Below are 23,211 nucleotides of genomic sequence, written 5' to 3' on the forward strand. Positions count from 1 at the left end.
AAGCGGGAGAGAAAGCACCTTGATATTTTGATAAAGCCTCTCCATTTTCGTTGTCAGTTATTAAAAACGGCAGATGCATTAATCGAATTGATATGAATTGCGACCGTTTATAGCGATAACACCACTCGGCAATCAGCGACGTACATACACGGAATAAAATCTCATATTTCTCCACTTGTCGCGTAATTAATGAAATTAGTCGAGTATATTTTGTAACGCCCACGGCCGGGTTTAACAAAAAGCCGAGAATTTTTTAAAGCGACCCCGGGACCGCCATAAGCTTAACAGGTTTAATTAATATCGCGTTTTACATCCTATTTAATCGCCCTATCGCGGGTGACATTTTTGCGCGGCGGTATGGCAGCGCGTTACGCGCCAAATGCGCGACTAACTGCGCGATTAGTCCGACTATACCCGTACAAGGTCGTGTAACGTTTACGACGTGCCGTTCGTTTGTGCAAGCTCGTTCCCGCGAGCGAGGTCGCATTACTCGACCAAGATCTATCTAATCTAATTTCGTACTGCCGTATAACACCCACCATTGTTCTCTCCATCGTCGTATCTTAGCTACGTGCTGCTGGTAACTAGAGGACCCCGCCGGCGCGCGAATGCGCCGGTTAGCACCTGAGATATATGCATGTTCGAAGAGCGTAACCACCTTTTGCCCGAAATATTCTGTTTCACCCGTTAAGGAAAACGTATATACATACGACGGGTAAAATATACTTCCTAATGAAATTGTAAGAGATAAAAAAACATTGGGTATATTTTGAAAGAAGCGTTTTTTTATTATTCATTCAAGAAGAACGGGAGTTCATTATTTTTTTAATCTAACACGCGACTCCTCCGCGAGGAAAAATTTCTAAAACTTTTATTTGCGCGTGCACACATACACACACACACACACGGCGGGTGTATATAGTTTTAGATCGTAAAACAACACACCCGGCCTCGCGCCGCATAATGTTAATGAGGGCGGAGGGACGACGGTGTAATCGTAAAGCACATGCATGCAATATACCGTGACGCGTTATTTCAGCGTGCATTCTAGAGCGGGCATGATGGAGCAGCCTTTTTGCCGAGCTGACCTTTTCCATCGGCCGCGACCCCCTTACCCGCAACGCGACGCGCGTTCCGGGAGATTAAAAAAAAAAGATCCACGGTCTCCTTGCTTGTTATCGGGCGTTCGTGAAAATTGATCGAGAGGCCGCGGCGGCCGATGATTGATAGCGCGCGGAATGCGCGCGCGGATGCGAAAGAGGCGTCCGCGCGTAGCGAAAGCGAGGTGATGCATTAATCGAGTGATCCGGTGATTTAATTGCGGAAACGAGTTTCCCCGGCAGACCAGGTCGGCCGGCCGCAACTCTTCTTGAAAAAAGGCGCTACGCTTTTACGAAGACCCTTTAATATGGGTCGCGAAACAATGTTACAGTTAGCTCGCGCGCAACGCCTTATTTCAATAAAAGCGACGGTCGTTAATTTTCCCCCGATATTGTCGGCTTAAAATGAGTCTAAGACAATCTAAAATGCGGATAAAGTTTTAAAATAAAATATAATAAAAAAGACAGTAAATCGAGAAGTGCTGTATAATGAAACCAATCCGAAATCGGATATGCTGTTTCATACACCGAAAAAAAATCTGGTTTGTTCATTTTTCACCAGAAAATACTGGTTGAATTAATAGGAATTCTGGTTGCATTAATTGGAATTTCTGGTTGCATTAATTGGAAAAATCTGCTTCGTTCATTTTCCACCAGACGTCCAATTAATTCGACCAGATTTTTTTACGGTGTACGCTATTCTATAATTCTTGCTGAAAGGTTTCCTGACTAAAAAAACCACGCCTGAGAAATTGCCGTCTTCTTAGTAGTGTCTTTTAACTAGGAATGTCGAATTCCACTTTAACCGTGCTTTTATAATACTACAATTACTCGTTTAATTGCACAATGTTGCACCATTATATAGCACCGTAATTTGTCTTAGCGAACAACGGGGCAACGTAAGAGTACATATCCGTTTGACTAATCGGTTTTGTGTTACATTGCTGGCATCACGGATGTAGAAAAAGAGGTGAAGTTTATTTTATATGATCTATAATGCGCGAGGATTCACGAGTCGAAATTCTACCGCAAATTCTAGAATTAGCATTACGGTCACAAAGAGATTTTCATTTATTTTTTATCTAAAGAGTTAAAATTGCAACTAATAAATCAGCTATTATCTCGTTGGCTTGATTACATATAAATTTACTGATTTAATTACACATCCTGTGAAACAGATTTTAGAAAAAAAAAAAAAAAAAAACGGTCTGTGAGACTCGCGAGTTCTACACCTGCGGTGCGAGAAGTATCGCGTATCCGGTAGTTACCCGTGAACTCATAGCGACTTGGAGCTATCATAACATCGTCATTAGTAAAAACCGCAATTTCTTTCGTTGCCACGGCTTCGTTACACGCGGGGTTTCCCGACGGAGCGTAACAACGCCGAGTAAATATGAATCTGCGGCGTATTTGCCGCAAAGAGAGAGAGACTAGTTGGCGATACATCGCGCTTTCTGCGGAGATAAATGCGACGATGTGGGCGCAAATGTTTGTTCATTTCGCTTCAGTCCAACTGATCGTGTTGCAACCGAGCAATCCGACACAGTCACCGGCTCTGCCTATCGTAAAAATCGGACGACGCGACGCGCCGATAATAAATAATAATCCCGTCGCGCGCGAAAGGGACTATATGCGACGGCGAACGGCAATAAAATCGACGATACCTCTTCTTCGGGGTGGCGGAAACCAATTTAGCCGGTATTACACGGAATTTGGAAGCCGTCCGTCCGTTGTATTACGTTGCAGTAATTGCTGTTGGTGGAGTGGCATTGCCGCCGGGGCAGAAACTGGGACAGAGTCCCTGATAGTTTCCGATGTACAACATCGGTGGTCTCATGTATTCGCAATGATATCCATACTTTTCTCTCGAACAATCTATTTCGATTCAGAATAGCAAATAAGGAATACTTCGCCCCGGCCAGTGTGCTCGGTCGCCATTAAAAAAATTGTGAAACAACCAATTCAATCTTACGATGGACATTGTTATCCAATCGGTGATGCAATCTTTTCATCTTCACGAAGTAATCCGAGATAAAATAAAAAACGAGCTTGCTGGAGAGAGCGAGACAAACAGCATGGTAGAATTCTTTTTATTCGGCAACCCGAATTGTGAGTTGCGATTACTCATTACGACAAATCACAGTACACAACTAGCTATAAATTCGCGTTTCTACTTCGTGCAAAATATTAAATAATGGAGCGATGTCGATATAGAGCATCTAATCCCACAATCTCACTGTACAATAATTTAGCAGCATATTCAGAAAATTAATTAAAATCAAATATTCCTCCTTAATACAAAAATGTCGATAAAATAATTATAAGCGATCAAAGTTTGCCGATATTATATAAGTAGAGTTCACTTCAAGTTCGTAACTTACACGTGTATCGATCTGTCATCGATGTAATTGATTTTTACAGCTCAAGCAATATTGCTCTTTCTTAATTAGTTGATTTGTCTATGAGATATATTATGTAGAGCCTGTAGAGGTATTACGTATATTATAACCATAAACAATCAGCTATTTTGGCAAGTTAATAATGTCAAATTTTATTTCTCACGCGGTGTTTTACTTCATCTCAACTGATATAAAATCAATTATTAATGTAGATAAATAAAATCAGACTACAAAAGACTAGTATAAAATCGGTACGTTATCAGAATAAACATAATATTATTACCGCGTAAAATTCTTTCCATTCGTTTTTCACTTATGTATGCATATTGAGGAAATCTCTGTATCAATTTGTGTACCTAATATTTCGAAATCCTGAAGATATACATATAAAGAGGCCAAATGTAGATCACGAATTAAAAGGATATTCACGAAGGGAAAGAAGGAGGATAAAGTAATCGGATAATCTAATTGTTAACAATTTTTTCTGTATATAAACAGTACCTACATATATAAGCATTTTATTCTCCGATCTTCATGAGAAATGTAATATGCGCGAGTATCATAAAGAAAAACTTAAAAACAAACATTCTAAAGCTGTCATTATTTTATTTATTATAAAATAATTTTGTTTTCTTCTCTTCTTTCATGCTTTTAAATATTTATCTAAGCCATAAAAATTTAATTAATTAGAACATAGTTATATAAAATAATAAAAATTCACCAATTATTGTGTAAATGTATCATATCTTCATGATTTCTCTCTCTCTCTCTCTCTCTCTCTCTCTCTCTCTATTGCATTTCTTGAAAATCTAAATACACACTTCTTAGTAAAAAGTGTAAGCGATGATAATATATTTAACAAAAACATGAGATAAAAGAGGTCACAGAATAAAATTTTTAAGAAAACAGTGATTCCTGCACTGAGAGAAATCTAAATAGTTGTGGCAATTATTTTTTTGGCAACTCTGCAGTTTAACTACTTGTAACTAGTTTTCCAAAGTAATAGGAACTAAATAGTACTGAATACTATAAAAGTATAGTCACAGAAACAATATTTGTCAACTATTAGTTGAAAGTTAAATATCGCCTCAACTATAATTATTATAGTTATATAGACTCCATAAAACAAGATATGACAATAACATTTTTCAAGTTTAGACAACTCCTTGACTTATTGTTTAGACAAATATTTTTTTGTTGTGTAGCATACTTCCAGAAGCTGGTGCGGGCGGCAGCGCGGACTCGCGCGGCGAGAGAGTTCGGCTCGCGCCCGCTACGCGGTGCATCGCCAGTATACTTTTGCGTGTTTAAAATTCAACATCGATTCCTATAACTAGGGTCGCTCAGCAGGGTTTTTCCAGCGATCCTTCTAAGGTTCGCCAGTCAGGGTGTGTTCACCCACATATATATTAATCAATTTTGGATTATAAATAGATTGCATCGACGCCGCTAGGCGTCGCATCGCTCGTACATTCTCTCGAATTCAAAATTCCGCACCGACCTGTATATAAGGAGACCCCCTACGGGACCAAAACAGATATTTTCAGGCGCTAGTTGCCTAGGTATATTAATTATAAATCTTTTAGTTTAACAAATAAGAAATTATTCTTTATTAGACAACTCTAAAAATTATGTTGATATCACTACAATGAATAATTATTCATGTTACTACAACATACCTTTTGCATACACAATATATTTTTCGTTAATGCCACTACTTTCTTGTAGTTTAAATAATTTATTTATTGTTGTTATTACAACTATATTATACATAGTTGAGGCGCTATTTATCCACAAATTTCTAGACGGTTTAACAAAAAAAATTCTAGTTGCTGGTACAAATTTTTTCTCTGAGTGTGTGTTTTGTAACAAAATATACAAGTACGAGAGAAGACAATCTCTTCAATAATAAGATTTCTGACTGTAAAAATAAAATAGTTTATTAACAGTCGAGACCCGGAGCATTTCCGGGGCTCAGATAAAACAGAGTACTTCCGGGCTTCGTTTGTTAATAAACTATTTCTTTTCTAATGTAATGGATCTTAAAGACTGTTCTCTCGTACTTGTACATTTTGGCACAAAACGTACAAGTACATATGCAAGTACGCGCGGATACTTCAGATGAAAGGGAGCCCTGTATATTAAACAAATACTATTTTATTCTTACAGACAGAAATCTTGGAGATTGCCCTCTCCTCTCCCACTTATAATATTTTATCACAAAACACAGGAATCATCGTTTTTATAAAAATTTTATTCTGCTACCGCTTTTATTTTTTGCTATTTATTTATTAATTTTAATCTGGTCTTTTTGTTAAAATTTCATTTTTATATATAAATTTGTATTTCTTTTTTCATAATCCTTTTCATAACGACAGTTTTTAATTTGTGCTTCAAGAGCGCGCTCCAAACTTCATTATTTTTACTAGATTTAGAAGCAATAAAAAAAATAAACAATTCCTCTTGTAAAAATAAAGCGAAAATGACTTTCGCATAAATATAGAAAACGGGCTAACTAAAAATGACTTTGTCAGTTATTACCATTTTTTATCAAGCTTAGGAGAGACTGGGGCTCGTTGGCACAAAAGGCAAGTTGGCAATGCTTTCCGTTTATGTATTTATAGCAAAAAAAAAAAAACAATGAAAAAGTTACCACAAAATAACTCTTTTATGACAAAGGTACTTTTCCCAAAGTTTTATTTAAATCAAACAACTTAATCAATAGAAAAAAGAAAACTCTGATTCAAGAGGTGGCAAGTAAATTTTCGAGCGTTTCAAAATATCGTATTAATGTTCTTCAGCTTGAGAAGAAAATCAAAGTGACGTATTATTAGTTAAAAGAAAAATTTCTGTTACTATACGACGTGTTATTTTCAGAAACAACAGTAATTTATTGTAATAAAATGACTGAAATCAAACGTATGTAGGGATGGGGTATGTTGGCTCATATCAAGGCACGTTTAGCTTGACTTGTTGCCACACGCGTGAGACCTGTGTGAGTATGTGATTTGCTACCTACAATGCTGATAGAAGCTAGATATATATTTATTTAATATTTTTATATTGAAGAAAGTTAGATCTAAAATAGTTTACAATTATTTTTCTGGAATAGCATTTTGTTATTTGATCATTACAAAATAACTTTAAAAGATACAATCTTCACCAAGAAGTACATATCTGTTACCCGTTTTGTGTTTCTATTACGTTTTCATTAATTTAACATGAACTTTTGGACATGGATTGGGGCAAGTTGGCTGCAATGCAGCATGTTCGTATTTCACTTATTAAAATGTAGAGAAAGATTCTCTTTATCATATTAGCACTGTTTAATCATGAAAATTAGTTGTTTAAAAACTCAAATGCCGAAATTGTGAAAACGGTGCCAATGAGTCCCGGTCTCCCCTACTCTATCTGAAATATCTCCTATCATTTTTAATTTATACAATAATTGAATGGATAATCGTGCAAGTGCCAGGGTTGAATATTAACATTAATCTATTTTAATTCATTCATTTTATGGTAAACTTAAAGGATTTATGAGATATTACATTTAGCCATAATATTCCTGTTCTTTTAACTTGACACATACATCTTATGCATGTTTCATATGAATCCATTATTTCAACAAATTCATTACCTCAAATTAAAAAAATTATATATTGTGTGTCTCATTGATACAACGCACAGCAATCGAGTTTCATTACGTTGATCTGATACAATACATGTAGGTATATTCAGGTTATAATATAATATTCAAAATAATAAATATTTTAAAGATATACCTAGTTACGTGTGCACACATTATATAATTATAAATAACTCTGCAAATAATTATAAATAATTCTGCAAATAATGAATAAAATAAAAATAATAAATTATTCAGTTCATGGTTGTTCCGTCGTCGTCTCGGATGCCTGTCAGATTAAACGAAGCGGATACGTTCACCGTCTAAATTCACGTTAGGGATTTTGTTACAGTAGTCATGACGTCGACGGTAATCGCGAATCTTATTCTCTTAAAAATAACGTCGAACGTTATTTGAATAGCGTTACAGTGAATGATGTGCATGCGCAGTTTTGCCTTTCGACCGATAATGTGAATTTAGACGGTGAACGTATCTATATACGTATATCTAATATCCATATAATTCAGATACGTTTACCGTATCTGAAAGACGGTATTGCAAAAACTCCCTACAAATCCGCTTGACACACGTCTCGCGAATGAGCGTAACAAATAAATCTCGAGTGAAGGGTTTTAATAACTCACACCGGTAAACACTGCATTTACGATGCAATGAAATATTAATATGTAGGATTAATTATACGACGGTACTTGTTAATTAAATGCGTTACGATGTTGCTCGCTTCGGAATCAATCCGTCCTGTACCCGTAATGTTCCGTTAATGACCAAAATATCGGTAACTTTCTAATAGCATATAATATAATGAAGTCGATTAATGAGATGATCGTCCAAAAATATGCTATATAATTCAGTGCTGTACAGTACATTTCGGACGCGTATAAATCTCGCGAAATAGGTATTTTATTAACGAATGTAATGTATTGTGTGTGTGTGTTGAATGTGTTATTAAAATAAAATACATTATTAGAAAAACGATCAATATATCATAGCTTACTCGAATTTCTCGATTTACGATAATGTACATGATTCCGTGCTCCAAATAGTGAGTAAATTACACTTACACTCGGTGGAAAATTTAAACCGCGCCGCAATATGTGCGTATCCAAGCTAACGGAATCGTTATTGTTGCGTAGGTATACAAAACAATAACTTATAATCCCTATTTTCTACCGCTTCAATTCCTCAAATAAATCCGCGCAAAATATCTGCTTCGATAAATATCACCTTGATATGCTCGACGTGAATTGTTACTTGTAATCTATTAATAGTATACCGTCTGTAGAGAATGATATAGCGATTTGTTTTCAGTTTTTATCACATACCTATTCTTGAAAAAATAATGTTATAACGCACGGAGCGTCTCGTTCGCTCGAATGGCAACGCGATGTTTTTGAAAGCCACAAAATAAGCACCAAAACTGCGTGCCCGCGGGGAGATCCGTTATCTAAAATGTTTAATTTATTGCAAAATAGTTATAAATATCTCATGTCTTTCAGATTATTATAATATTTTGATGAATAGACAAACATCGTCGCATGTATATAGATTTAATGTTTCCTCGCAAACAAACTTTATCCTTTTTTCATCAACATGTTTCAAGAAATATTTATACACGCAAATAAATTTGTTATTTTTTGCTATGTTTTTACGTTCCGGATTAAATAAAATCGTATAATTTTTATAAACCGAGAATTTTTCTCGTGTTTTAATAAAGCAAGAAAATTGATATTTTAATAAGTAGTAATATACTTCTTGTAGATTTACATAAAATGCTTATTATATATTATAGTATCGATAGTATTATACTATCAATTTAATAATGTAACATTAGATTTCTAGATTTGGTATAAAACTACGTTTCAAAATTAAGTAATATAAATCATTACGTCAAAAGCATAAAGATAGAAGATATAAAACTCATAAAAATTATTGTTAGGCATCCTATTTAATAATCGAATATATCAATATATATTTATTCCAAGAGAATGACATTACCGCAAGAAATAATGATATTTCTTCTTGATTTATTAAATCAATATCATTCCTTTCTACTTTTAATTAACTAATTATTCAAATTTTTGTTAAAAACAAATTAAATAACTTGCATGTAACAATTAAAATCAGCTATTAATAATAAATTTGTTACTATTATTGTTTACTGTTATAAATATAATACCCAAAAGTACATATGAAAAATATAATACGTAATAAAAAACTGAAAGACAAAGGGCATGAAAGAGATTTTTGGAATATTTTTCATCTACTTCATACATATAAATAAACAAAGTGTATCAAAGGTAAGAAATAATTATTGCGGCGTGAATGTACTCGGACTTTCAGTGATTATAATAGCAAGCTTCATAATAGCCATGAATACGAGATTCGTATATCAGCGTTACACTGATGATAACCCGCTGACATTTATAGTCGATTCATCGGTTATAGCCATCAAGTATTTCCGTTTGGCATACAGTGAAGAGCGACCGCAATACCGCGATACATATGTCGGGCCATTCGTTTAACTCGTTTTAAGGCTCGTCCGGTCGACTGTTCGCCCCATTTTCTCCTCGCATGTGGAAATACGGAAGGGTCGCCACTCGCGAGTGAGCCGGGCCAAGTTTTGCACAATTCCGAACATTAAAAGTTCAGCGGACGGGATAGCACGCGAAACGGACTGGCCAGCTGACGGAGGAGAAGTTTCCGGGGATTGGCCGACGGCGATGAATACAAATCAAACGTCCGCGTCGGCCGACTTTTTTCTATTGTGAACCATCTCTCGGTATAACCGACTTTCATTTTGCATACTAATACCGATCGCAAACAACTTTCGAAGAATACGCGATGTTCGTTGTGACGGGAACGTGCCTGGTTGAGCGCCAGGAATCGGTAAAGAACCGGGCATAATCTCGACGACTTTCGGATTTCGAAGGGAAATAATACCTGTTTCAATAAACCAACAATCTCATCGCTTTAAAAGGTACTTCCTTCCGCGTCAAGTCCCCGGCGAGTACGAAAATATAAAGTTCTCGTCTGCTATATGCATTACTTTCCGTTTCACGTCCATTCGTGACATCGTACACGTTTGGAAACCGGTTTCCAAAAAATCGCTAACAAAAAATTATCCATAAAAATTATCCATAAAAAAAAATTCAGCTTGATATCTCAAAATTTGCGGAAATTAGAGCAATCACGTACATTTTTTAAAACAAAAATAAAAAACCCCTTTATTATTAGTAATTTTTCTAATTCTCTTACATTCTTTAGTTCTTTCTATCCCTATTTCATATATAATTTCATATATAATTCTTTAAGATTCGGTCAATTAATTCCCGAGAAATTGGAAAAAATTCGGTATCGGATTCCAAAAAATCGGTTACGAAAAATTATACACTTTATGGCACTCCCCGGAAAATTCTACCCCTGTTTCATATATAATTTTTTAAAATTCGGTCCATTAACGAATGAGTAGTTCGCGGTCAGATATAGATAGATAGACAGACAGACATACAGACAGACAGACGTCAGGTACTTCTAATAATAGATAGCGTTAAACAACGTAAAGGTCGTGGCACATAGAAACACTTAAGCAGTAAGGAAATCAACGGTATTGATTCGCTATCGCTTAGGGCCGTGCCATAAGTTCTTGACTGTGATTGGCTGATTTGCTTACTGCTTAAGTTTTCTTATATGTCACGGTCTTAATAACGCACAAGCTTTGGCGTATCCTGATTTGTTCAGATCGAGGACTACGACCGTCGTATATCGCTACACCATGTTATGTGCTTTGGCCTTAACGCTGCCTCTTACGTTATTTATGAAGGCTCTGAAGTCAAAAGCATGACGCTGTCCTAGATCTAACGAGCTTGCGAGATAGGCAATCTGATCGTTTTATAATCCGAGCGTCGAGCGTCTCACGCGAGGAGGAAGGCTAAACGAGACGATAAAGGACTGATGAATATGGATCGACATTCGATCACTCATTTGCATGAACGGGCCAAGTGAGGCAAGAACAACGTATCTTTAGACGCGCTTATAGGTATATCGCGGAGTTGCGTTATTAAGTCCGAGAGAGAGAGAGAGACAGGTCATTAAAATAGAGATAGATCGCGCGTCTATCTGTCGGAAACATAATTTTCTATACGCGTCCACGACACGGAACCATCGAGACAACGTGTTATAGGATCGTCCATGAGGAGCCAATATCTCATCCTTTGATTTCGCTCGGTAACGAACGAGAATTCGACTGAAAACTCTTTTCACGGAAGCGGCCAATCTCCCGGTTCCGCGTAACGGATCTATTAAAACTCTCGTCCGAGCGAGATTGAACTCATTACCGGCTACCGGGTGTGGCTAAAGACCCGTCATTCTGATCCTGCCGCGAGACCGGTATTATTTTGCCGTCGATGCGATATACGAGCCCTGGCGCTCGGTCGGGACTTACCGGTGGTGGAGTTGATGAGAAAATAACCCTCCGGATTGCCGCTGCTGATGGTGAAGACGAATTGCTGGGGCGAGACGTCGCGATCGAAGGCGCGGATCTGCAGGACGCTCACGCTGGCGGGCGAGTTCTCCGCCACGGATGGATAGTAAACGGGAAGCTCGGTCAGCGGCGTGTTGTCATTCTCGTCCAGCACTTCGACGTAGACCTGCACACGCGCGAAGAGAGCCGTTTAATCATCCATTAAACAAAACCACCGCGCATTCGTTAAATTAAATTCGCGACTTTGTACACGGAAAAAACCGGTTTTGCTGAAGTATCTAAAAATTTAGCTAGATACAGATCTGAGATCTAAAAATAATTTTGTTGCACCATCAAAATAATGATAGGTCGCTGAAGTATGATAATGCTGTAGAAAATTTTGACATTTTAGCAATCAGTTTGAGTGTTCAACATAATTATTTTGATGGCGCAACAAAGTTATTTTCAGATCTGTATCTAAGTAGCTACAATAAGTTTTTAGATACTTCAGCAAAATCGTTCTTTCCGTGTAGGATTTTGGCATATTGATGCAATCACATCCTTCTTGAGAATTTACAAAAACATTTAAAACGCAAAACGAAATTTGTTGGCTGAGAAATAAAATCGAAACGGATAAAACAGTAATTAATAGCCATTTGACTAAATAGCTCGTCGGGCGAGAACGATGTTGTTAATTCCTATTTATAGTGCGCAGGTTTTTCTGAACGCTTCTTTTTCCAGCGATCTCTATGTATAATTTAAGATCCAATTGCTGAAACTTACTTGCAGACTCGAGCTCAGCGGAACCACTCCGTGATCCTGGGCGTAAACGGTCAACCAGTATCCCCTCTTCGTCTCGACGTCGAGCACCGCCTTGGTCCTGATGTTTCCTGCAACAAGCGGAGAACCGCGCAATTAACTCGGGAACCAGAATGAACGTGGCGAACGAGTACGAGCCACGATAATATCACGATCATCTATCTTTTAATATTTCGAAATAATTCACTTTATTTTGTTCGATCCTGTCGTGAGTAATGAAATATATGGCAGGTGCGAGCCCGTCAGGCGGCTTTCTCGAAATGGAATTAATATTAAGAACGTAAAATAATCGCTGTATCGCGAGACCTTTTGCACCCCGGCGTTCGTTATTCCCCCGGCCGTGCCGGGATTCGAAACGAACGGAAGGCGGCCGGTTTGCGGAGAAAAAAAAAGGAAGCGGCGGTAAGTATTTCCACCTTGTGCGAGGTGGTCGGCAACAAGAGAGCCGACAGACAAGCGGGCACGTCATCGCGCCGCTAAATGCGCGCGTATGCGTGCACCGTGCGCGCGAGTCACCAACCGTAGAGCGGACAGTGCAAAAATCGAACCGCATTCCTGCCGTTAACACATCAGCGGCGACGGGGTCGGTGCCGCCGTTCCGCGTGTCCTCGACTCGGCTTTTTTGCTGCGGGATTTCACCGGATGCACCGGCGGTTTCTTGCGCGCAATCGATATTCCGCGTTCTGCGCTCCTCGTGGTTTTGTTTAAGCCGTCGCGCGTCGTCGCCCGGGATTAGCGCGCGCGGCGCGAGGGATAGCGGTTAAACAGCGCCGCTGTGCGCCGCTCGCGATGACGCCCGATTACTTAACAACGTCGCGGATTTGCTCGTGGCGACTTAACGATTTGTGGCGCCGATAATCAACGTTTTCCTCGTCCGCGCAAAGTCGAGAATCCGCGTCGCTGTTTCGGTCGTCGCGTAATTAGCGAGACGTCGAACTCAACGTTTCAGCGTTTCAACGTCGATCGCCGACCTGGATAACGGGCTCGATCGTCGAGGCAACCCGGAGCATGTAACAAGCGCTAATTAGAAATCGGGGGATAGGTACGTACGCGAATCGCCGCCGCGAGTCGTACCTTTTCTTGCGTCCCGGTCGAACCGGAGTTTTCGCCCGCTCGTTTCGCTCCCACATGCGACTTCGTACGCTCGCGCGCATCGCGGCTGTGCAAACCCGAGTTTTTCCTTTGGTTTTGTTTTTCTTTTATTTTTTCGAAAAATAACGTAGAGCGCCGAGCGTTAAGCGCGTATGGGGCCGGTTTTGTTGCCGTGTTTTCCTTGCAGCTTCCGTTGCATCGCGTGCGTGCTCAAATCACAGTCGCGACGCTTCTCGTTGCACAAGTTCTGTTCGCAGTTAGCACACACGACACGGAAAAGAGGGAATACATTTTTTTTTATGCTTTTCCCCTTTATGCTGTAAATCGCGCACTCGGGTGCACGTGTGCATCGTTGGTACAAATGTTCAGGGAAAGGAGGCTTATCGCGCGCGGCGCGGGTGAAATACATCTCGTCGCGCGTATAATTAACATTCGCCACCGCAAAAGAATGCGGACTTTCTGTGCATGCAGGCGAACGCGAAGAGAAACGGGCATTTCGAGTAGCTGAATTTACCCGTGGAAATAGTTAAATCTTAATTAACCGCAAACGAATGTTGCCATATAATGCGCCACGCCGCTATACTTTATCTCCCCCCTCCCACCCTGTGTGCCCTCCTACGTCGTTACCTCCGCATTATATGCACCTCGTCTGTTCATTCGACTGTGGAAGAAGCAGATGAAGACACGTGCGGTGCTTAATAGCGAGCGACCCGGCGAATGCATTAAATTTAGTACCGTAAACGCGATTTATACAGCATCCTCGTATAACGGGAGAACTTCGTTAGCGGGGAAACGAGCGGCGGCGCTCGGGCGCCCCGGCAACGTGGCTCTGAGCGATTATAAAAATGAATTTTCTCTCTCGTACAGTCAATACTGTAATTCTTGCAAAATAAAATACATCCAGCGAGATCGGATCGTCTCGGATCGTCCCGAGAGACAATCTGCAACGGTAAGACATGCAGATTTTTCCGCGACAGCTCGTCTCAGTAAGGTCCGCATAAGTAAATGTTCAACCCTTTTATGATATAAATAACACGGGTATCACAGATTGATAAGAGGTGACGGCCGGTCTAGTGCCATGGGTAGAGCACCAGATTCGTAATCCGGAGAACCGGGTTCGAATTCCGCTGGGCCACTGAGAATTTCTCAGTAAAAATGCCGCACCCCCCTATCTGACGGATAGAGGTAACCTCTAGATGGGAAAACTTGGGCTCCGTCTTTCGGAAAGAGACGTTAAGCAGTTGGTCCACTCATAGCCGTCGACCGCTATGAGGTACCTTAGGAAAAAAGTCACCAACCCGCTCGATAAGCGTGGTGACTTCTAGTCCCATCTAATGAAACAAACCTGTCATGAACGCATTACTATAGTAATGCAGGTCAAGGCTTTCCCCGAGCTGTAGTGCCACTGGATTATTATTATTATCACAGATTAATAAAAATAGAAGGACGATTCACAACAAAACTTTCGCGGGACATCTTATCATTTATCGTCTGAAATTAAGGATCTGGAGGTAGCGGTCCAATCAAAAGTCATGCAGAGAATATTAAAAACACCGATATTAATTCTCCAGGGATCTAAAGACAAAAAAATGTATAATAAATAATTACGGCAAATCTAATAGAATGTAAAAGTAAAACGTAGATTTAGTGACTGTAAAATAACTGTTAAGTACTACTATTCTTTCCAAAGAAAATCTCGAAAAAAATTGTTTGTAAATTGTTTCAAATTTTGTTGCTATATTTTTGTTTATTGATGATCTATTTGTGTGTAAAATATCATTGGTAACATTTTTTCATGTTTATACTTTCCTCTATACACTTTTCTCCATAAGATTACGTGTTAAAACTTAGATATTTAAAAATTAATAATTTTTTATCTAAATCGTGAATCGATCTGAAAGGCCCCGAACTTTGAAAAAGAATACAGAATATATTAATTATAAATTTTCATCAACTTCGTAACATTTTGACAAATCCTCCAGCACATCCTTAAGCAGATTCGACGTTTGCAGCGAGAAACGTATTAATATTATTTCAGAAAGACAAAAGCAGACATGTCGAACGACTTTGCGGAGGAGAGGGAAAGCGAAGGAAAGCAAAGGATAAATTATTCTTCGCGAGATATTTCGTCGCGCGCCTCTACATCCGTTCGCAACGTGAACTGCTGAATGTTCGTATTTCGATCGGGTTTCATCACGGAGATGCACGTGGATACTTCGGCAAATCTCCCGGGCTCCTTCGCGCTCATCCATCCGTTCAGACAGCTGATGAAGGCGCGTGCAGCATTTAATAGCGCACCGGGGATCGTATTTAACGTGCCTGCGCGCGGATTGCAGCCAACTTCCGAGATGCGCATGAGCGACATACAGCGATGAGGCCGACGAGGCACGTACGTTACGCAACGTAACGAAACGTTGAAGAGCCTCTCGTTCACCCGAATTCCTGTTGCTTCGCGAATCCATCGGCAATACTGATGGCGAATCGTGCAATAATTTCCATGCAACTCGAGAAAATAAAAGAAGATAAATAAATAAAGAGAAAAGAATTGCAAATTGTGATGTGCATTTCTAAATATATATTGTGGTAAAGAAGAAAAATAAGCGGCAATCGCGCGACAGCTGTTTGGCAATTTTTCCTCGCGACTTTTCCAGCTTGTAAGAGCCCGCCGCCGTTCGCTGCTTGAAACCAGTAAGAACCGTCTTTCATCGTCGAGCGAACTACAGAATTCGTTTCTAGCGTGACTCTCGTCTTTTGTTCGAGTAACGACGGAGCCGCTTGGCGGAAGCGCGGGAAGGAAACGGTCGATGGCTTTCCGAGCGGAGAACGTGCAGGCTCTGTAATCGAACCTCTCGGTCGTTTAATTTTTGGCCTCGGGTACCGCCTTTCTCCCTTCCGCTCTTTCATCCGGTGTCCTCTGTCCGTCCTCTTTCGCCACTCTCATTTTCCCTGAGAAATTTCTCGAAGTCTTGACGGACACGTAACCCCCCGGTGTCCGTCTGCTCGTTAACCCAGATTCGTCATTAATACTTTTGGCATTATTTCGTTGGCAATACGCCCCGCGAACGTTCGCGAAACGTTAACAATGATTATCATCCTCTTGGCCGATTATTGTTGAGAGGTGATTGATGCTCGATCGGATATCAGGGATTAATGAACGCTTTTGAAAAGCTGCAACGAGAATAGATTATGCCAATTGAGCTTTACTGTTATCTATCTCGTTTCATTGGCGCTAAAGATAACATTACGATTCATCATAAATGTCCCTATCATTGCGTTTAAAAAAATATGTATGATAAAGGATTAAAAACGAATAATAAAGTCGAAAATAGCTTCAATCTTGACATTCAAATATGATCGTTCGCATATAAACATTACACGCGTTTAAACGACTGCGTTATACTCGCGTTGATTAAATTATAATCCGAGGGAATTAAACGCGACGCAAAGTTTCTCAGGATCTAAACGGGGAACGTCAGAATTAATAAAGGAAACTCGTAAATGAAAGATAATTGCGATTTTCCTTACTATTATAAGTCCACTTTTAGTCGGTGCAATTTGCGATGCAAATTCGCGTTGCGAACTTTAACGTTTCAAGTAATGTGTAAAAAAAATTCGAGAACGAGTTACGCGTTTTCGTATAACGCGTTTTCGTTCCGTAATTTCGAATATGATATTACTGCGCATGTAGGAGTCTCGCGCATTTGATGAATGTCGGTCGGGGAAAAATACAAACCGTAAATCGCTATAGTGGATAAAAGCGCCACTAGAAGCGAAATTACGAGATATACGTGTCCGTTCGACCGGATCTCTCGATACGCTCGAGATTTAAATTGCCGAGGGCATATCGTCAACATTCGATTGAAATGCGTTTCCGTGGAAACCTTTTAACGATTAGATTCGCGTAACGGTACACACGCATATAAAGGGGTGACGTAGCTTTTAAATCACGATTGAAAGTACAATGGAAAGGCGAAAGGTAAGATCAGTGTTTCAGGTAAATAAAATTGACTGTTAGATGTAGAAAGGTAGGTTATTTTAATTTAAATACTGTCATTAGCAATCAAATATCTGATAGAGAAATGTCGTAAGATCGCGAGTTGGCAAAATAAAAAGAATCCCTAAATATACAGTGTATGTATTATATCTTTCATCTCCAAATTGATGATGTAATAGAAAAGAAATCTTCATAAAAAAATAAATCAGAATATGGCTATCGCCGTCGAAAGAGATAACGTCGAAAATCAGAAAATAATACACACATATACACCACATCCACTTACATTAATAAATGACATCGAAAATTAATCCTCTATAGGATTCGACAAAAACCAATTATATCTTCTGGCAAACATTCTTCGCGAGCACGTTCTTCTTTTATAATTCTCGAAACTTTTCCGTAGCTCCGCAAGACTTCGCGTGGTACTCCAACAAATTATTATACCTTTAACTCTACCGAGATGTCCAATCTTCTTGCATCGTGCCCTACCCCCCCTCCCACGGGTAGAGATAAACGGTTCCACCGTTTTTTCCGTTTTCACTGTGTGGTTTCCAACTTTTGTAGGAGCACTACTTACCAGACGTTCGTCTTTATCTTTATAGCTCCTTCGATAGCCGACGAGCCAATTTAATCAGCACTTTTACCGGAAATCTACGTGAACTAATAAAGAAATATCTAGCGGACATTAGATAACGGAATTCATATTACCTACTATAAGTTTCATTTCTATCTATTATAATACAGTTTGATATAATCAATATTATAACATATAATGCATCTTTTCTGTTTTGTGACGTATAAAAATGTTTCGCATTACAAAATTTTCCGCAAACATAAAAAATATTTGAACAGTATAGATATGCAAGATATTGTTGTAATCATTGCAAGATATACATGTATTTGGATATCATAGGATTTTAATATACCATCTCAATTTTAATATAAATATATCTCAATATTTAAGAGATTTTTTTCTAAACTTTAAAGTAATTAAACAAAATTTCGGCATTAATTTACAGCACTAATCTTCTAGAATCGTAAAATTTTTTAATATATGAAGCATATATGTAATAAATTTTACAATTAATAAATTCTCGCGCTTTTTCAATTAATGAATAAGTTCGTTCAGAAGTTACGATAAAAAATTTGATAACCCTTCAAAGTTGCAAATGGCTTGAGTGGGTAAGGAAAAAATTTCACGCGGAACTAGTTTACTCGAGATTCTGCGTGTTCGAAAGTTTCCCGAAAGTTCGCGTCGATGTGCAACTGTGCAAGTCGGCTGACGATTCCTCCTCCGGTTCGTGATACGCGTATCACATAGAAAAGTTTCAAAGTGTGCATACAGTTTGGAAGCAATCGAACCTAAGGAGTTCGAGAAGCTGCGAAAACCGCTTTGGAGCAGACATTGATACGTTGCTACATTCGGCACACGAGAACACTCGCAACTTGCTTCATTTTCCGCTTCTCTTGTAGAAAATATCGCCGAAGAAATACAGGAACGCTTGCCCTGCGCATTCTGCGTCTCAATTCTACCTTCTAACTAAGAGCAGCTTTTATTTTCTCGTCGAATGTATCGTAATCCTGGCGTCTTAGGAAAATTAATAGCGTAATAATTGTCGAAACGATTAATCACGGAAAGAGATGAAACGACGTTTTCCTCCTGGATTGGAATAAAGATGTTTATCGCCTCGATGATTGTTGGCGAAATTGAAGGTTTCTCATCGCGTTATTCATGAAAGAATCATCCGGAGGCTCCGACGATGATGATGACACGTTTATGACGAAGATATACCTGGATGGATATAAACGACGAGTTTCACGAGTACTTGCGAAAAGGTATTGTGAAAATAATGATCGTCACCAGCTCGACGGCCGTCATTAGCCAGATTAACAGTGGGAAACCGTTCTGTCCTCGACGCAGGAAGCCGGGCTACCAGGAATTATGTCGGCGGTTAGGGTGCCGTAAGATCCGCCTTCGTCGTGTACCCTTCGTCTTCTTTCGCCCTCCCGCTATGCTGTTCCACTTTCCTGACTTTCCGTATCTTTCTTGTCCAGCCCCCTTTTTTTATCGCGCTCTCACTACCCCGAGTAGCAAGCGCTATCGTTCTCGCCTAAAGAGGAACAAGAATTACGACCAGGGATGAATATCCCATTCTCCTTTTTTTTTCTTTCGTATCTCAATCAGCAACGAGAGAAATCCCACGTAAATTAATTTGTCCGACTTTGAAGTGAGCGCGTATAGCATAGATATATAAAAATACTGAATTAACGAAGCAGTAGTCAGCAGCTGCCTCATTGAGCATTTTTAATTTAACGAAATTCAATCGAACTCGTTTCAAGAGAACGATTGACTCTCCACGTGCAATTTTTATTATTGCTCGAAGTATTAATTTGCATGTTGAAAATTTTTTACAGATATGCACAAATAAAAAAAAGCGTAGTTGCATTTTACGTCAAAGTCCGCGCGCGATTTTTTTTCCTCGCGTCCCAAATGTATATGGTCCATTTTCCGGCTGTGCAGTTACCTAAATGCCTTACAATTCATTTCGAAGCGACGCGACGGACGCGACCGTTCACCTCCGCGCGGAACGCGTTCATTATTGCACCGCGCGGCTCCAGGCGGCAGATACAAAGTTAATTACGTAGTTACTGGCATTCCATATTTTATGGAACGCGGAATTGGATTTTTGATCGAAATATTTCGTGCGCCCGAGAGTTGGTCGAGAGTTATTGGCCACGTGTATCATAACGACTCGTAACGAGAGTCTTGTCGCACATGTACGTTCGGTGACACGCGACCTTGATAAGAAATCTGCACATCGCGTGTCCCTTATTGCGCGGTACACTTATTACGAGGAGGGAGGACGAGACGGACGAGGACGAGGACTGAAGTAGTCTTGCATAAAATCACACGTGCGGATATCCGGTTCTCTTTCGATGGGCGCAAAATACGAGGCCGCGTCTCACGTGTCTCACCTCGAATACGTAAAGAAAGACGTTACCGCGAAACGTGTCTCGCACACGTACGTTCTATTGTGGATATCCTGGATGAGAGAGAGATAGGTACCGGCCGATTGGAGAGCCACGATCGAGTTTTATTTGCGCAAGCTAGGCGGTTCCGGCGTTCTCTTTTCCGTTTGATTGACGCGGGCTCTGTCTTGGCATTCGGACCGAACAACGGGGGTAGCTCGTGCCTCTCTCGTAATCATCGTTTCCGAGAAAAATCCAACGGTTCGTGGATCTCTCACGAAATCGTGGGGCCATGTACAGCCGACGTGTAAACGATGTTTCATCTTTAACACGCGGCGATCGCGTGAACCACTTTCTGCTCCAAGTCGGAAAAGCGCGTCATGAGAGATTGACGTGATTCCGAGTCTCTGGTCTTGGTCCGCTGCGATAAAAGGCGTTCGTGATAAAAGACAGAGAATTTCGGGCGGTTAAAAAATAACGATCAGTTCAAAATGTAAATTTGTGGCTATAACTGACCGCAGGTATAAATCCTTGTCAAGGGTTGCGAAACTCGCTCGTGTATAAAGCGGCGCGCAACCGCGCGACTTTCTTATATGCACGGCCGTATATCGAGAGGCGCGGATGGCTCGGGGGTTGTAAAGTTTGAAAACTGAATAAAAATGCTAATTACCAAACTTTTAATGAAGTAGACGCGCTGGCTCGACGCGGATGTTTCACGAGGGCGCGCAAAGGCCGCGCGCGCTGGACGCTGAAAAAATATATAACACCTGTCACCCTGTTGTAATTCCGCGCGCTGCAACTTCAGATGGCCGGCGTGCAAAAATAAATTACGTGTTTGAAACTGGCGAAAACAGTGTAGCGGCGTACGATATATGGGACATAGAACAGTTAATCCAGTTTTACCTGGCGACAGGGGCAATTACGTCGCTATCTTACGCGATTTATCGACACGTATCGGGAACTCCAGTGTTTACCGCGCTCTTGTACTTTTTTACGTCGCGGAAAAAAAGAATCGACGGATTTTTCAATCGAAAATTTTAGAGCTCTATCAAACGCTAATCGAGGATTCCGAGAGCGGCGGCGTGCCGGCTTTCAAGGAAATTTGTTCCATGGCGTTCGCAATGGGAAGAATTAGCGTGCGCGCGTGCCAATCCCAGGTACACCGAAAAAACAATATTTCGCGCGGTATTTCAGTATTCAGGTGTCTCGAGGGGGATCCGCGTATTCGGTATTCAACGATCCGCGCGATGCAATTCCCCGTCGGGCTGCATCGCGTGCATACGGCGGCACCAAGGGATGCGCACCGAAGGGGGATTCCATGCAGCCGGTGGACGGCGAGGGCGAGGGCGAGGGCGAGGGCGAGGGCGAGGGCGAGGGCGAGGGCGAGGGTGGCGCGAGGCGAGGCGCGGTGCGGCTTCCGAGAGACGTGTCTCTCGCCCGTGACTGATGGTCCACGTCAGACGTGACACGTGCTGCACGTGCCGTCGCCTTTCGTAACTGAGGATCACAGGCGCCCGTAGGTACGTCAGACCTCAGGCCGCGATCGTGGACTTACCGGACGGATGGATGAACGGACTCCGGTGCAATTTCGTCGGGGACACCGGGGGGAATTGTCGGAAGAGGTTTACGTTGGTTTACGTTTCGTCTTCTCTCCGGAAAAATCAAATGGGCGCAGGCGCGGCCGGCATCTCCCCGACCGACGAGATAATATCGCGATATGCCTGCGAGAAACGTGCACGACGACTGCTCGTCTCGTTCTATAAGGAGAGGCAGGAAATTGCGAGAACTCGGTGCCGTCGCGACTTACTTCTCTCTCACGCACGCACAATGATGTTAAATATAATCTTAGAGGTACGCGTTTTCAGATCTGATTGCATTAAATGTATAGCGGGATGCAGCGAATCCGGAATCGTAATCTATCTAATTCAGAATGCCATCATCGTAGGAGCGAAATTCGTGATGTTTCTAGTATTACGACGAAACTCGTCCGACACTCGCGCGCGCTTGTATGTATCTCGAGCAACTGAGAAAACGTCGTTAATGAGACGACGGATTCTGTTACGTGGAAGTCGAAATGAAACAGGATATAACGCGCGAAACTATTATCTCAAGATGTTACACGCTAATTGTGCTTGTTAAAGCAATACAACGAAACCATCTGAAATTGCCGGGACATCAATTTAGAACTGAATCTTAATCCCGTAACGTTTGGTTTTATGCTTTTATTTCGAAAGAAGTTTTCTGACGGTTATTCGTAGCATTTTTGCTTCAGATAGCTGATAAAGCTTTATTAATGGTAATCGATAATTAGCGGAACAGCAATAATTATTGATAGTAATTAAGCTAATTCAAAGCCTCATCTGTCCCATCGTCGATAGATATAGAAAATATTATTCTCTTTGCTCGCGCGATCTATTGTATAGAGCGAGTTTATTCCCGAGTAGTGTCGACTGTCGAGTACAGTGAACGGGTTCGTCCATCTCGTGTTCCAGTCTTGTGCTAATTAGAATTCTCTGATCCCGCCACCGGCGGACCGCTCGTTAATTAAAAGTATCGCGGACAAATGCGTTTTTGCCGCAGCTAAATTGATTTCACTTTGGTCTCCTCGACGACAACGTGAGTCGAAGGAAAGATGAAGAAAGAGAGAAAGGGTAGGGGGAGGAAGGAAAGAGAGAGAAAGAAAGAGAGAGAGAGAGAGAGAGAGAGAGAGAGAGAGAGAGAGAGAGAGA

At 40.6% G+C, this 23,211-nt stretch overlaps 1 protein-coding gene across 8 annotated transcripts in view; it reads right to left on the bottom strand.

Annotated features, from left to right (window-relative positions):
• Window positions 1–23,211, bottom strand: part of LOC112459665 (fat-like cadherin-related tumor suppressor homolog) — a 328,575-nt gene that overhangs the window by 40,622 nt on the left and 264,742 nt on the right. For all 8 annotated transcript variants that reach the window (XM_025023890.1, XM_025023889.1, XM_025023888.1 and 5 more), the window contains exons 4-5: window positions 12,388–12,494; window positions 11,587–11,791 (exon numbers count right to left, since the gene is read on the bottom strand). In XM_025023890.1, coding sequence (XP_024879658.1) covers window positions 11,587–11,791; window positions 12,388–12,494 — 312 coding nt within the window. The remainder of the gene's footprint in view (window positions 1–11,586; window positions 11,792–12,387; window positions 12,495–23,211) is intronic.

Source organism: Temnothorax curvispinosus, unplaced genomic scaffold (assembly GCF_003070985.1).
Source record: "Temnothorax curvispinosus isolate PA1 unplaced genomic scaffold, ASM307098v1 QBEX01010053.1, whole genome shotgun sequence".
In the NCBI taxonomy this organism is placed as follows: Eukaryota; Metazoa; Arthropoda; class Insecta; order Hymenoptera; family Formicidae; genus Temnothorax; species Temnothorax curvispinosus.